Consider the following 16,456-nt stretch of genomic DNA (forward strand, 5'->3'; position numbering starts at 1 on the left):
GCAAATAAAGGCATTTTTCAAACTATTCATGTCCATTACAAATAGATGACATATTTTTCACATGACGCAGTCCCTATATCAAATTTGACTCTTTCCCCTTTCTCTTCCCTTTCAATGCACACAGGGATGGCGAAAAGCAGGGAAAATTGTCTATGCAACTATGTACAGATGTAGACTATGTAAAGTTTGATGTGATTGGAGATTTACCTCAAGGTACGTTTTTTGGGTGGTAATATGGTAACATGGAAGAGTGAGAAGAAAAATATGGTTGTGAGGACTAGTGCAAAGGTAGAATATCGCGGTTCAGGGATTAGTGAACTGTCGTAGGTCAAAATTATACTTGATGATATCAAGATTAAGTATGAAGCCTTTTTGCAACAATAAGTCTACCATCAATATTGCACACAATCCAACTCAACATGATAGGACAAAAAATAGTGATGAACTAGCATTTCATCAAGGAAAAAGTATATATTATTCTCATAGTTACTACATGTTTCCCTTTAACTTTAGTTGACAAATGTATTGACCAAAAGACTTCATGCATAAGCACTTCCAAGATCTTACATGTAAGTTGGAGATAATTCTTAGGAAGTGGGTTTTAAGTTAACTCAACCTCACAAAATCGCCTTATAAGGTAGAGTTTGTACTCACTTATATTATAATTGGTCACATTACTAGCAGTGCAGGATCTCCAATACAACCCCTCATGTCGAGAATTGAACATCTCGAACGTGGGACAAGATATTTATAAATAGTTTGGTATTGGTCCGATAATGGGTGGTATGGTATGCCCAACAAACCTTATTAGGATAAAAGCCAATACCATCTTAGAATGTAAACTTTAGACCTAACTTAATCTTACAAAACTAGCTTGTAAGGTGAGATTTACACCCACTTATGTACTATAATTTGGATATATCTCTAGTTGTGAAATCTCCAAAAATAATAAATTGCATGTCCCGACTTGAGAATGTGTAGAATAATTCAATATTTATTTTCCTTATTTGTAAAGATTTAGTTACCTTAGTTCTTGAAATTAGGTTAATTTTATTGCTCCCGTATTTTCTATAATATGTATACATTCGTAGTCTAAAATTGCCGAGGATGGCTTTTATTATTAAGGATATATATATATTGTACCTTAACATTGAAAAAGTTTGTGATTTTCTTATAAAAGGGCATTAGTTTCATTAAAAGCAAGGCAATAAAAAAGTAAGAGATAAAAGCTTACTATGTCAACTGGTACCACTCGAGTAGTTTTAGATCTTGATGATGCAACTCCTACATGTTGGAAATACCATATCACTTCACATTGGGCTAAAGCCAAGGCAGAAAACACCATCTGCATAAAAGATTAAATTCTCTCAAACAGAATATTTTAAGAAGTGAAGATACATGAAATACTAAAACAAAATTACATAACTATTTACAAAGCTAAAGACACTTCCAGTACTATGTTCAAATTCCCAGGACCGAAATTTTATTTGAATTTAGCATACCAGTCCACCAAAGACAAGTCTAGAAATGTATATGTAAAAGCCCACTAATTTAACATGCTAACAGCCTAACACTAACTTTTAAGTGTCTACATATGCATGCCAACCACCTGGAAATTACACATAAAAATTAGTTGTAGAACATTTTAGAAACAATTATCCACTTGGTTGATAACTAATTAAGTGGTTTCACAGTAAAAACACTCCTGTTAACAAGTTGAGTAACTAGAAATATTTTTCTAGAGCTCCTTTTTCGTAATTTTTCTAAAGATTTATACTCTCTTAATATATGAATCCACAGAATAGATGTAATAATATGCACTTGTATAAAATCAAATCAAGAATATTTACAAGCATGACAATACCAAAAGTTTCAGTAACAAAATGTCTGAGTCAACATTTTTTTCATGCTTCAAAATGCAAAAAGAAAGACACCTGAATGTTAGGGGCCAACAGACTGGGCTGATCAGTAAAAAACAGCACCATTCTCCCAATCTCTTGTTTCAATAAAATTCTCCTTTCATGATGAATAGCATCACAAGATAATATTGCTTGCTCATGCACTTCACTGAAAAAGTCAAACAGTTTTGCGATGAGCACTGTCAGTTGTGATAGTAAGGAGGATTGACCATAAAAAATGACAAGAAAAGACCCAGAAAAGAATAACAAATATTCATATAAAAAAGTAGAAGAGTTGAAAGAGTGATTTCACATAACAAATAACAACACAGAAAGTTTTCCTTCAAAAAATATAAGAATATTTGATTCTTTATTGTTGTCTCCATGAATTTAGAAGGCCATCATTTAGTTCAGTTTTATTAAGTGAACCACTTTGTGCCAAACCCCAAAAATAAAATAAAAAAGTACATCCAAAATCTATAGAGGCTACAAAAACCTTGAATCCTGTAAAATGAAACACCCAAGTGTGAAATCTTAAACTTCCCTAATCCTAACATTGACAGAATAACTACAACCGAAAAATGGTCAAGTTCATCAAATTCTGATGCATAGCAGTTATCAAAATGGTAAAGGCTTTTAGTGATACCACAAAATTTGCTCCCTTCTATTATATTAAATTCTAAGCGCATCAAATAATCAAGGCATGTCCACAAAATGGACAATAATTAATAAGTACCAAGCCTTTAGAATGCATAGCTGTTTTCAGAATTATTCTAAGACAACTTAGAATTCTGTCACCAAATCACTGAAAAAAGTAACCTGGATAATTATAGAGTCATGGACAACTCACAAAATTTGACTATCTCAATCTCTCATATCCTGTGAGACATTAAATTTGAACAGGAATTTTATATGTACCTTATCATTTTTTCAACCTGTTTTGCAACATTATACTCCAAATCTGCCTCTTTTTGCTTTGTGCGTCCAGATTTTGCCATCTTCTTAGACTCTAATATTCGAGGAAGAACGTACAGTTGGTAATCCTCATGCAGAAGAATGTACTGTGTATTCATTTACATATTGTCAACTGCTGTAGCTAAGGACACTATTCTAAAGTCAATGAGAAAAAATTACCTCATCTCTGAATAATGTGAGGACTAAATTCTCCTTCAATACAACCTGAAATACCAGGGCCAAACAGAACTTAGGAAGTATACTTAGAATAACTAAAACCCACACTACTTCAATATAAGACCTTATCGTAATTATGACAACATTTGGATGATTATTAGTAAGTAAAGAGTGTCATTTTTATCTGAAATAAAACTATATCTCAAACTTGTGAATGTTGGTTTGGAAGTGGCTATTAAGGAGTTGTTTGTTTGTTTGGACTTCGACACACAAATACAATATAACACTTTTTCTAGTGGACTTAGAGCCTCACCCTTATAACTTGACCCATCCCACTATTATCTCTCTATAATAAATCTATATATAACTTTTTAATTATACAATTACTTAATTTAAATTTATTTATTATTTTTTAAATTAAGTAATTTGTATGGCTTACCAAGCACATGACTTAACACCAAAAAATATTACATCTATATTATTTAAAAAAGACCAGATGAGATATTCTATAGCATTCTTAACAAATATCCTTCCGCGATTGCCTCACCACAGAAGAGAACACAATTTTTTCAAATGTCTTTTAAAGAAGGCTGTGTCAAGAGTTGCAAACCTCAGCCTTTACCAACCAAGCTATCTAGAGACTGGAAATTAGCATTGCAACCCCATGAACTTCAAATACAATAAATGCTGCAGGGGCAATGGAATTGCAAGTCAAATGGAAAAGGTTGCCAGACTGAGAATGCCTGGGACTTGCTCACTCCCTTGAAATCTGCTTTTCCTGATTTTCACCTTAAGGCCAAGGTGAAAGTTTTGTCTTGCTGTATGACCTAAAGTTAAGCAGGTCTATTTTAAGTAGAGAAGTAATGGACCAGAAGATAACCAAGACCAATTGTAAACAGAAGTTAGTTGGAGTTAATTAGGAGGATTTGTAATAGTTAATTAAGAAGGTTACTATATGTATCAGGAGGGTGAGAGAATTAAGTCATTTGGGGCTTAGAATTGTTAAACAGGATAGTCCAGAGTCTCTCTAATTTCTCAGGGATATACATTCTTACAACACTCAATCTGCACTTACTACTAGTACAGAACAGAGACTTTGTTCTTCATTCAATAAGAGATTCCTAGCTACATCCACATTGTTTTATTCAGAAGTATCATCACTACATGGATAAAGAAAACATATAAGGACCACAAATTGTTCAGCTGGGTCCATTTTCCAAATATCATCTACTAATAATATTAACATACATGGTTGGGCACATAAGGCTTTCTTGTTTAGAAGGTCACCAGTTCAAATCTCAATAATTATATTAACATGGTAGTGTTTTTGCCCCAGTAAAAGCAAACAATTTCAGTACACTGCATACTTCACAATGTAGGTATCTCAGTACAGGTATGAAGCATGAAGTTTACCAAAGCAATATCAATGCTAGTGACACGGCGCAGTTCATCAGGGCAGACTAGATACCCAAATAACACCCATTCTCGATATGCAGTTACATTTGCTAGATCTTGAGCTCTCTGCAGAATTAAATGAAAAGAGAGCATTAGTGCAATTAAAGTTATCAATTTAAGAAGTCGATATCAAGACGGTTTACTAACAAAAATATACATTACCAGTGGATGAGCAGAATTTGTGAGTATGTCTGGATAACGAGGATGATATGGACTTAAAAATCCCTCATTTCTAAGTTTCCTTGTGTCTGTTGATAGAAATATAATAGGGCCCACAGCTTCCAACACCTGGAAAAAAAGATATCAAAATTTATAATTTGGGTTTGGACCCAAGTCAACCTCACAAAATTGGTTACAGATATGGGTTACCCCCACGTGTATACTCTTTTCAAGTTTTATCTCTAGTCACAGTGAGACTTGTGTTTTTCTCAATGATGAACATCCTCACACCCACCATTATTGTACTTAGTGTGTAGATAAGTATGGTAGGTGGTCTGTTAATGAATCAAGAATAGGTTTTAATATAATTTTATAATTTAGGTTTGAGCCTAACTCAATCCATAAAATCGGCTTATGAGGTTTGGGGTTTTAATATCATTTTATATACTCTTTTTAAACTACCTCTAGTCAATGTGAGACTTGGGGTTTTATCAAAACAAATCCTCTAATGGCAATACTTTAGGGAGTGAATAACTGTCATTATATTTACATCACATCCTGTAGAATACTTATATACATGAATTACATAATCAATCTCTAAAGTTTATGAATTAAAAGGAGCTATCTATGAAAACTACGAAAGAATCAAGGAAACAATGAAATCAAAATATTTCTAAGGGTGTCTCTAAATAAGCTTCTACGTAAGGACTTTTAGGAGAGAAAAATAAGAATAAATGAAATTAACTTCTCTATAGATTAAAATTAGTTTATGCCCAAAGTTAAAAATAAAATCTGGACAAGCTATATGAAAGAACTTCTACAAACTATAAAAGAATTTAAGCTTTTGAAATTGTTTGCTATTGCTTGCAGGCCAAAGAAAGAACACAAGATTGTTCAACTTAATTGATTTCCCTTGGATGATGGTTGGATTAAGTGTAATAAACATTGAGCATACATGAAAAATCTAAATACTTCCGCTTGTGGAGGAATCTTCAGAGCAAAGAATATGGGGTTTTTCTCTATATCTCTTCAGGTTAGCTCAGCGTGAGGCAGAGGCTATGGGAATTATTCATGCTACTAAAATTGCTCATCAGAAAGCATGGAGATTTATAAGGTTAGAGAGTGATTCTACATTGATCATGGCTTTTTCCAAACATGATCTGATCCCTTGGAGATTGAAGAATAGATGGATGAAGTGTATGGAGATTTTAAAACATGTATTTTCATATATAACATATTATAGAGAAGGAGATAGAGGTGCTGATGACAGTCCAGCTTCCTTTGGGATTAAAAGTCAGTGCTATTTTTGTGGGAAGGTGTTCCTCCCTTTAATATTGATTAGTTTAGATTTTGTTTGTGGGTTTGGTTAGGCCCCTCAACTTTTGTATTTATTTTTCTTTCATATATGTAGTGTCTGGAAATACTAGAGATGATTGATACAGACTAGGGTGCTAACCTAGTTAGGTTGCAGTCAGTAAGGATAGTGATACAACAACATTCCTCATTTGATTAAAAAATGTGAATTAATTTTAACTTAAAAACAAATCAATTTCATAATTTTTCTTCTTATTTTTCTCTCCGAGGAGTTTTTGCAGAGAAGTTTGTCTAAACAGGCCCTAATATGTGCTAATCTATCAATTTCACAGCACCAATATATTATTAAGTTGCCAAATACAGCATTTCACCCATAAAGAAGTTAACTAAGAAAACAATTCTTTACGTGAAAAAAAAATAATGTAAATAGTTAAAACCAGGTCTGAAGTGTTGAATCTTCTTTTTCTGAATTAGAGAACATATCTTATTCATTTGATAAAATTACAAGTAACTGAATAAGTTATCATGGATAATAAATCATAATATATTTGGAAGCAGAAGCATACTATTAAGAAAGTGTACTGAGATTTTACATTTAACAAATGCCATATGCAGTCTTCTCTAGGTCTCAATTTTAACTTAAGGAACCAAACGATTGAGAACATACCAACAATGTGACTTCTGCTGAAATGATTAATTCAATTTTGATATTGTATACTGTTGGACCAAATCTTCAAAAGGTTTGAGCCTTTAAGTAGAGCTCCAGCATTGTTTTTAATCTGTCAATAACAAGCCTCTTCGAACTTGGAATATAGAGTGAAGGGAAAACTTTACGTCATACTGAAACTTAATTTAATTTAATTATAAAAGATGGAGGCAACGATCAAACTCCTGACCACTTGGTCAAAGAGGCTTGGATACCCAAATGACCAACATTTAAGTGAAGTGGAGGAACGGAAATGCTTTTATTTATATCTAACATTTAAGAGATTGTGGAAGACAGTCTTTAAGCGACAGAAGATTGTAGATGGTTCTCCTTATACAAGACATGACAAAGAAAGCAAACGCTCAGTTTCTATTCCAAAGCAAATGAAGTGGATAAGGTGATATAACTTAATCAACAATATAGTATTGTCCATCTCGAGCAAGTGAAACAAAGTATCACAAACCCAGTTATCTCCATAAAAAGCAAACATTTCACATACTTCCACAAGATTTAAGACCAACTAATGCAGCTCCTAAAAAGTACAAAGGCTGAGGAAAATAAATTGAACTTAATCATGAAAAGACAGAATCACAAAGAAAATAATTAGTTAGAAGACTGGAAAACGTACTCGACTTCTTTACCATATGTACTGGCAATTATTTGTATAATATTGAATTAGGAAAGGATGAAACTAACCTCTCCAATACGAGGGCTCACAAAATTTAGGTCTTCCTGTAAGCCTTTCAGTGGTGGATCATAAGAGTCAATGAACTGGACCAAACTGTAAAGTAGGATAGAAACACATTACAACTAAAATAATGAACATTTATTTGCTATAAAAAAATGGGTGAAATGGTAAGGGAAAAAATAAATTAATTTACACATCAAAACTGGTGTAAATTAATTTCATTATCCTTTATCAATTCCGCCCATAAAGGATTACTTTTTCCAAATTAACCCCTATATTGTTATCAGTTCATGATTTTTTTTATTGTACAATGGCCTCGGTATAAATAGGAGTTGTATTTTGAATTGGGCTTCAAAATGCCACATGCAGGCTGATGTAAGAAAAATTGCTTCCAGAGGAATTGGTCTAGTTTCTCTTTCTCCTCCATTCAATAGGAATTGTATTTTGCCCATTTAACCCCTCAATTGTTATCAGTTCATGATTTTTTTTATTGTATAATGGCCCGAGTATAAATAGGTGTTGTATTTTGAATCGGGCTTCAAAATACCACATGCAGGCTGATGGATGCAAATTTGCTTCCAGAGGAATTGGTCTAGTTTCTCTTTCCCCTTCATTGAATCTAAATTCTATTCTATTTTATTTATCACTGATTATCCTTTCAACCTTATCCCTTTGAGTAAATTGACCAAGTCCTTAAATTGATCAGTTACATTTAATGTTATTCTTTTGTCATTCAAGAATGTAGTATAGGTCAGATAATTGGAGAAGAAGACGAGACTCAGGGTCTTTCCTATTTTGAGTTTGTATCTAGAGTTATTGTTTTGTCTCCAAAGCTCGTTCATGATCAATTGGATTATTATCCAAATTCGTCAAAATTGAAACTTCTGGTTCCAAGTCTTAGGAAATTAAAGTGTTAGGCTGTGAATAATGTCAGTTAGGCAAACATGTAAGGTCTTTTTTCTCAAGCAAACTAAAAAAACATGCAACTCAATTTTTACTACCATTCATTCAAATATTTGGGTCCAAACCGTGTAACATCTTTTGGTTTTAAATATTGTAACATTTTTTTATGATTTTTCTAAATGTGCTTGGGTATACTTAATGAAAAATAGACCTAAACTTTAATCTATTTTCCTGTTCTTTTTCTATGAAATCAAGAATCAGTTTGGGAAAGTAATTAAAATTTTTAGGAGTGATAATGCCAAGGAGTACTTCTCTTCTAAGCTTTCTTTGTTCTTATCCTCACATGACATTTTACATCAATCCACATGTTCTCCTACACCTCAACACTATGAAAAAACAGGCATTTGCTGCAAACATTCATGTACATCATTGGGGTGATGTAACTCTAATTGCTTTTCTTTTTAATAATTGGATGACATTTTCTGCACTTGAAAATGAAATTTCTCCCTCAATCATTTTTCCATATGGATCCTTGTGTCATGTCCCTCCCCAAGGCTTTGGGTATGTTTTGGTCAGGATGTTCTTCCTGCCCTATATAACATGTCTGCTAGGGCTATTAAATGTATTTCTACGGTATTATCCTCTCCAAAAAAAGATTAAAAAAATGTTATTATCCAAAGAGTAAAAGGTACATGCTTTCTAATGTTCATTCTTTAAAGAGATCCTTTTTTCTCATCCTCTGAAAAACACATTACTTCTATTCAACAGGTTTTACCCTTTCCTTTTGCCCATCCTATACTATTCCGCCAAGAAGAAAATCATCCTACACTATCTCATCGAGAGAAACATCAGCTTCATTCTTCTATAAACAGTCTAACTATATCTAAAGATCTCATGTCCTTCACCATCAAACATTTAGCCACGTGATGTTGAAATTTGGATTGAAATGAAGTAAAGCAGATTATTCAGAATTTTATTGTCACACTTCTCCTAGGAAATGTGTTTATCTAGTTGTCTGTGTTGATGATATTGTTATTACAAGGAATGATGTTGCTAAATTTTCTGAGCAGAAAGAAATAAAACTTGTTTTATCACTCTCAAACCAATGATCTAGGTTGTTTAAAAATTATGTAGAGAGAAATGAAAACTTATATATTATTGAATTGAGAAAATATACATTTCCACCAAGACTTTTGATTACAAAGATTTATTTGTAGTACAAAATAGTTACAGGATGGTTATAATTGTCTCAAAAAACAATTATATTAACTAAACGGGTTGGTTATAATTGTTTAACTAAAACAAATATATTAACAAGAGTTCATTTGCCTATAGTTAATACTAACTATTGTTTAGTAAAGAAATTGTATACTCACACGTGCCAATAACACAAGGGATGGCAACAAAGCGAGACAGGTGCAGGTTTAACTATACTCTCGTGCCCTAAGTAAAAACTTATACACATTCTTGTCCCCGATAACCAACAGGTATGAAATTTGTGTCTCATCCTTATCCTCGTTCGATGCCCGTACCCACCCAAATATTTATTAAATAATTTTCTTACAAAAATAAAAATTAAAGGAAAGGAAACATAGTTATCAAGAATTTATTGCTAAAAAAGCACACATTTTCTTCTCTTCAACTCCAAATAACGATTAAGAAATTATAATTTCATAAATTTAAAAGTAGAGTATCAAAGAAACTAAGGGTTCTTAGTAATTTAAAATAGGGATAAGTCAGACATGTATATGTTGATCCCCATACCCATGTCCGGTCAATTTGAGTATTCTCCGTCAACATCGGGATAGGTTCAAACAATACCCACATGTATAGGTTTTTGTCATCCCTAAACACAAGCCAAGAGTACATAATTGCATATAGAAAATGGCCATCAACATTTGTTCGAAACATTTTCTTATGCATCTCTATTAATGAAAGAGTGGATAAATTTTCTTAAAAGTTGAATTATACAATAGAGTAGGTTCATATGTGCAAGTAAACATCCATCCCTATCTATTATGGTTTACAAGAAATAGACAATAATTCAAGAGAACTTATAAAAATTTCTTACCGATGATAAAAGTCACAGTCTCGCTCATTTCTTGACATTGCATGTAGAAGGTTATAGGTTTGTATCAACATTTTCCTTGGCATCTGTAATGAGAGAATTGGTTTAGATAATTACTCTCATATAGTTTACCAAAAAATTATTTCAATAACATAAAAGCTTCTCATAAGTAAAAAAAATCAAGAAATTTGAGGGGAAATTAACTTGCCTTCTCAGAGAAAAGGTTAACCCGCACAAAGGAACAGAAGAGATCCATAAATGCATGTAGTATAAGAGAATTCTGATGGGGCTGCAAAACACTGAGACGTTATTAGAGATATACACAAATTATTAACTTATTATTTATTAGTTTATTTTGAATGCTACGACAACTATTAAAACCATTTGAATGAAGTGGTGACTTTAGATGAATGAGCTAAAAAGGGCAAAGATAAACTCACAATACCTCATTTCCTATCCTATATTTACATCAATTATAGAAGCTTTCATAAAAGTTGAAAGACTTTCCAGGAAATTTGATGAGACACCACTTTTTTATCATACCAACTCATAAGCACCCAACCCAAAAAGCCAGTTGTTAAGGAAGGGTGATGAAACACTTAATACTTCACCAATCATATAATACTACTTGATGTGAGACTTGGATATCCAAAAATACCCAACATATCGACAACTCACACTCAACGACACTTCACTCAGTGACACTTAGGGCTGTCAAAATGGAATCAAACCCGTGAGACAACCCAACTCACCATGGGTTTAAGCCAAGTTGGGTTGAAAAGAATAATTTTAATAAAATGGGTTAAAATGAACTTGCCTAACTTAACTCGTGGGTTAAACGAGTTCAAGCTGGTTTAGAGGTGGGTTGACTTGTAACTCATTTCTTGATGAACTTTGAATCCCCTTGCTCAACTCAACAACATTTATGAACTGAAATAAATAGGTGATTTGAGTTAACCATGACAAATCATTCTTGATTGTACTCCAATAAACAGGTGGGTTGAGTCAACCCACGTTAATTGGACTGCAATAAATATATAAATAAGTTGAGGAAAAAAAACCATGCTTAAGTAAATCAACTCAACTAAGCCACTAACCCATGGTAGGTTGAGCCAGATTGCAAACTTTTTGGCTCACCATAAAGTGAGCCGAATTGAGTTGACCCATTTTTAGTTTAACCCGTGGTGAGAGAACCTATATGGGCCGAATTTGCTCACTTTGACACCCCTAGTGACACTTAACTCAACTTCTTTGTCGGTAAGAACCTTCAACGGGCAGTCCTTTTCAAGATATCGACAACCAGCTTTAATAACAATTGATAAGCACTTGGGTAGCCACCCTTAAAAGTTTTTGAAAAAGGGAGAACGAGAAACTTAATATTCCACCTAACTTTCTGTACTAGTCGACGTGGAACTTAGACCCCCCACAATATCCAAATCCCTATCACTAGCACTGATATTCGTCAATGATGAAAGCTTTTGCACTCAAGACTCAAATAAAGAGAGAACTAGGCACATATCATATAATGTTATATGTATAAATAAACCACTTTCAAGATCCTTGCAACAATATTCAGACTCACCAACAAGGTGATTACTGTACTGCTTAGATCCAATATAAGTCGCAAAGCTTGTTCACGAAACACCATCAAATCAAGTAGTAGCTGCACACACAAAAGAATCGTTACTTTATCAGTTCAGGTAACATGAAATTGAAAATCTAAAAGATATGGCATAAACAAGCAAGACTAGTTGACATAGGCACCATTCAAAATAGTTATTGAACAAAATCATAAATCATGAGTACAAAGAAACCTATAATATATCTCATTAAGGCCAATGATAGCAAGAGAATGAAGATGCGGCTCCATTTTTATATAACTTATACTTTTCTGATGATGTGCATACAAAGGCTAAATGCAAGAGGACATAAACCATAGAATGATCAAATAAAACAATAAATGCAAAGCATAAAATAAAGATGAAATGGGCCTTTTTCTAAACAACTTTTGACAATGTAAATTTTCTTAATGCATAGAGCACCAATGTTGCAAATCCTTGTTTGTGTTAAATGAAACCTGAATGGTTAGAATATTAAGGTACTACTCTAAGTTAAAAATAAGGTTAAATATGTTTTTAGTCCCGTAATAATAGTGTTTTCTGGTTTTAGTACATACAAAAAAAATTAGAGTTTGTGTCGCCAAAAAAATTCAGGGGCTGAAAGTAAAACATTATAAATTTGCAAGGATAAAAACAAAACTATAATTACAGGGACTAAAAACAAAAAAGTGAGATATTTGCAAGGACAATACTATTACTCTAAACTCCATGAACAGTAATGGGGTATCAACATCCTATTTTTCTTATTTACTTTTCCTTATTAATATGCTAGACAAAACTTAGATACAATACCATATATTCTCCAATCATAATGGAATTTCATCTTGATTATCCGCACAATAATTGATTCCATTAAATGTCGATGCATATTACTAAGGCAAAATTACAATTAGAGAACATTACCTATGGTATTGCATCTAACTTTTGTCCTAATCGCTAGTTGTTGTAAATAGCATATTATTAGGATAAAAATATTTTCTATATCTCCATAGTAATTAAGAAAAAATATCTTCAAAATCTTCCTATTCATTTCAAAATATTTTTGTTTCCGTATTTTAAAAGTTTTGATTATTATAATTAGAGATTATGAGAATGTAATTGTTGTGATTCTTATCCATAAAATGATTCTTTATTTTATTACATGGTTCAAGTCTAGTATTGTAGTATTATAAGATGACTTTAATCTTAAGTTTCTTTTACCATAGTCTACATGTCAAATAGAGTAGACCTCAAACTAAAGTTAGGTCTCACCTAATTCAAACACTTTCTTTTCCAAACAATTTGCATTTAACTGCACAGCCCAACTACATGAGTCTAGGACATTATTTGCGTCTTCTTTCTCCTAATCTCCCAAATTCAATAGTTAGTGACTTGTGACGTGTGTGATTCTATATTGTCTTTGTAGATACCCCACTGTTCTTGAAGTTTACAGTTGTGGTGTTCAAATTTAACCCTAAAAGCGTTATCTATACAGTATTAATTAGTTGTGACAGTTATTAAGCTAGGTTTGTACAAATTGTACTGCATTAGTACCTTAACCTGGATTATTAGTATAAATAGGAGGTCCAAGTTCAGTGTTATGTATCACAACTATTCACATCTCCTTTTGGATTAAAAAATAAAAATTAGAGACAAGAAAAGGAGAAGTAAAACTGGGGAAGGAATAGTTATCCTATCATAAATTACAAGCACAGAAACAGTAATACTCAGAATGCAGCAAGGTTGCCAAACCCACAAAAGGAATTATTTATGAAGAAATAATGAGAGTGCATGGTAAGCTATTTATGCTATAAATATAGTCAAGATAGAAGCTTGGACATAGAAATAGTGTGAAGATTTTAGTTTATTAATAATAAAATGTAGCTCACGTCATCAGCAGAATTAAACATAATGTGAAGGAAACATAGAGTGAATGCCAAACTGAAGGTACTTTAAAGTATAGGGTGGATTGCTACACAAGACAAGAACAATAGGATTACTGCACAATCTCCAAACAAAAGAACATAGACAGATGTTAGCACTTGGCAGCAGTAGTTTGTCGTCCTTTTATCTTGTTATGAATAAAGCAACTATCATTGGACGAAAAAAAAGATTCGGAAAAGTTGTAACTGGTTTTTTGGTGTATCTATCGGTAGTCTATTTGCTCAACAGTATATATAATAGTCTGATTGAGTATAAGTATTCTCCTGGGTCTCAATGCAAGTTGTTTGTGTGTGCTTAAAAACCTTTTGGTGTATAGGTTTTAAATCTAAACAACAAGTTTAGACTTTAGTACAAGCTTCAGCCTTCTCTTTCACTCTTGTGAACCTTTCCTCCTAAGAAAAAGAAATAAATCTAGAAATCAAATGCAAATAAAAATTTGAAGATTCCTATTTAGTTATGGCTTGTGTTTATTCTTTATTCCTACATTGAATAAAGAAAGATCTTGACAAGTAGACTTTGGATAGTATTAAAATAACTCAAACTAATCCAGCAAAAGCAAGATGAGGTGCATGAATCAATTAAACTAAAAGCTTGGGTATTGGGCGAAGGGATGTGAAAAGTTTGGTGTCTAATGAGGGCGTGCAACTGGACTGTGGAAACCTTCAATTAATTGCTTAAGGGCTACCAATGGGAAACACATGCCAATAAAAAAAAGTATCATAATAGTACCTGCACCCATGGTTCCAGGCTCTGTAAATGAAGCTCCGCATTATCTTGCAATGAATCCCAAGCAACCTTGTCTATCTGCATCCATTTTCTTCCCAAATGATGAAATTAACAGAGGCCGTAGTCAACATTCAAAATATAAAGCATATCAGACATCAGTTCTTACACGTTCAAGTTGCAATTTGCCGAAGTGTTCAGGAAATTTCTTAGAGAGCAACACACAGATTCTAGGAAGGTTGGGGAACACACCAGCTTTCCAAAATGCGTCTGAAAATACATGGTTGATTGGATCTGGATAATCCAAAAGTTGATTTAACCTATACATCTTAGCCATTAAACCTTCAGCAACCTCAGTGAGTTGGACAACCCACTGCATGTTAATACCCTTGTGTGATTGGGATGGAGTTGTGCCCTGAGACTGCCCATCATGATATATATTCCTGGAGCTACTAGACGACAATGGAGAAGTCATTTCCCTTCCAAGGTAGTCCGTCCATCTAGATGGCCCATCCCAGTCCCTTGATCTTGCAGCAGTAGGTGACAACGAAGAATCCTGGTTTGATAATTTTTGCCTCGACTTTGCCATGAACAATTAAGCAGTCTGCATATCAAGTTTTCCACAAATCAAGCCCATGTATAAACTAACCACCAACCCAACTAATCTCTGGAGCTTCCCTCACTTTACTGTCACAATTCCACTATATTTCAATTTTCACATTCAAATAAAACCACTCCAAATTCGATTCCATTACCATAAAAAGAACGTCTAACAAATATCCTCAACTCTAAACCTAATATCTTAAAAAACAGCACAGGTGTTCTGCTCCCTAACATATATAAAATAAACAACAGAAAAATGAGCTAACAATCAACAACACAGTTAATTTCATAGCACACACGAGACGTTAGTCAAGTGAATTAGCGAATTGTAAGCATGAATTTGCAGTTTAAGCACGATATTAAAAAGAGAGCTAAAACCTAATTCCACTTTTAGCGGTGATGAGCTAAGTAGCAGAGTAACCAAAGATAAAATAGGAAATAGCAAATGTAACAACAAATCTGACATTGTGAGTAAAACTGCACCACGGAAAAACAGAAGAAGCACTTCTTTGCACGGAACCAAATTCAACGGGGAAGAGAGAGAAAGAAGCTCAAAGTTTAGGCAGCAGAGAAAGAGAGAGAGAAAATGGTTGAAATATGCGGGAATGCCAGATCTGAGAGTGTGTGGTTAGTGGAAATTGGAATGGAATTGAATATGAATTATGAAATGTGAGATGAGAGATGAGAGATGGGAGTGGTGTGGTTGCAATGCAATGCAAGTGCGGGAGCTGGTTCCACTTTCAGCCTGGATATTAGTGTTACCTTCTTTTCCTTTCCTTTCCTTCTTTTTTTTTTTCCAACTATAAATAATTGAAGTTTTAATTAAATCCCAAAAGCAAGATCCGCCGTCTTTCTTTTCTTTTTCAGATTAGTTCTCAGTTCCATTTCTTTGCTTTCACTTCTTCACGACGTGCCTATTCGTATGCCCGCGTACTTCCTCTCTCCGTAGACTCTTCCATGTACATACCATATTATGTTATGAAAATTATTATTTTGAAAGTTGTATAATTAAAATACTAGTTTACAGTTTTTAAAATATTTTAATTTTCAAACATTAATTTGAAAAGTTAATGGAGCTTCCTGTATTTTATTATTTTCCTTTTAGGGGAGGGGTTACAATGCATATTGATTTTCTATTGTTATTTAAAGTCCAGTTAAAAAGTTAATAATGTCTTCTGATAGATACTATTTTACACACTTTTAAGAAACTTTTATTCATTATTATCTATTGAATATTTTGTTGTTTTTTTATTATTATCTATAACT

At 33.1% G+C, this 16,456-nt stretch overlaps 1 protein-coding gene across 3 annotated transcripts in view; it reads right to left on the reverse strand.

Moving 5' to 3' along the window:
* Positions 1-16,170, reverse strand: part of GRL (transcription activator) — a 31,411-nt gene extending 15,241 nt beyond the window's left edge. Inside the window, exons 1-13 of one of the 3 annotated variants that reach the window (XM_068612351.1) lie at positions 15,655-16,170; positions 14,757-15,191; positions 14,594-14,668; positions 11,905-11,985; positions 10,531-10,611; positions 10,326-10,408; positions 7,360-7,444; positions 4,647-4,772; positions 4,443-4,550; positions 3,033-3,077; positions 2,817-2,959; positions 1,935-2,067; positions 1,235-1,345 (exon numbers count right to left, since the gene is read on the reverse strand). In XM_068612351.1, the coding sequence (XP_068468452.1) occupies positions 1,235-1,345; positions 1,935-2,067; positions 2,817-2,959; positions 3,033-3,077; positions 4,443-4,550; positions 4,647-4,772; positions 7,360-7,444; positions 10,326-10,408; positions 10,531-10,611; positions 11,905-11,985; positions 14,594-14,668; positions 14,757-15,176 (1,491 nt within the window). In that variant the 5' untranslated portion in view covers positions 15,177-15,191; positions 15,655-16,170. The remainder of the gene's footprint in view (positions 1-1,234; positions 1,346-1,934; positions 2,068-2,816; positions 2,960-3,032; positions 3,078-4,442; positions 4,551-4,646; positions 4,773-7,359; positions 7,445-10,325; positions 10,409-10,530; positions 10,612-11,904; positions 11,986-14,593; positions 14,669-14,756; positions 15,192-15,654) is intronic. The other 2 variants (XM_068612352.1, XM_068612354.1) reach the window with 2 other exon arrangements.
* Between the last annotated feature and the right edge of the window lie 286 nt (positions 16,171-16,456).

The sequence above is a fragment of the Phaseolus vulgaris genome, chromosome 2 (assembly GCF_051622355.1).
Source record: "Phaseolus vulgaris cultivar YP4 chromosome 2, ASM5162235v1, whole genome shotgun sequence".
Classification (NCBI taxonomy): Eukaryota; Viridiplantae; Streptophyta; class Magnoliopsida; order Fabales; family Fabaceae; genus Phaseolus; species Phaseolus vulgaris.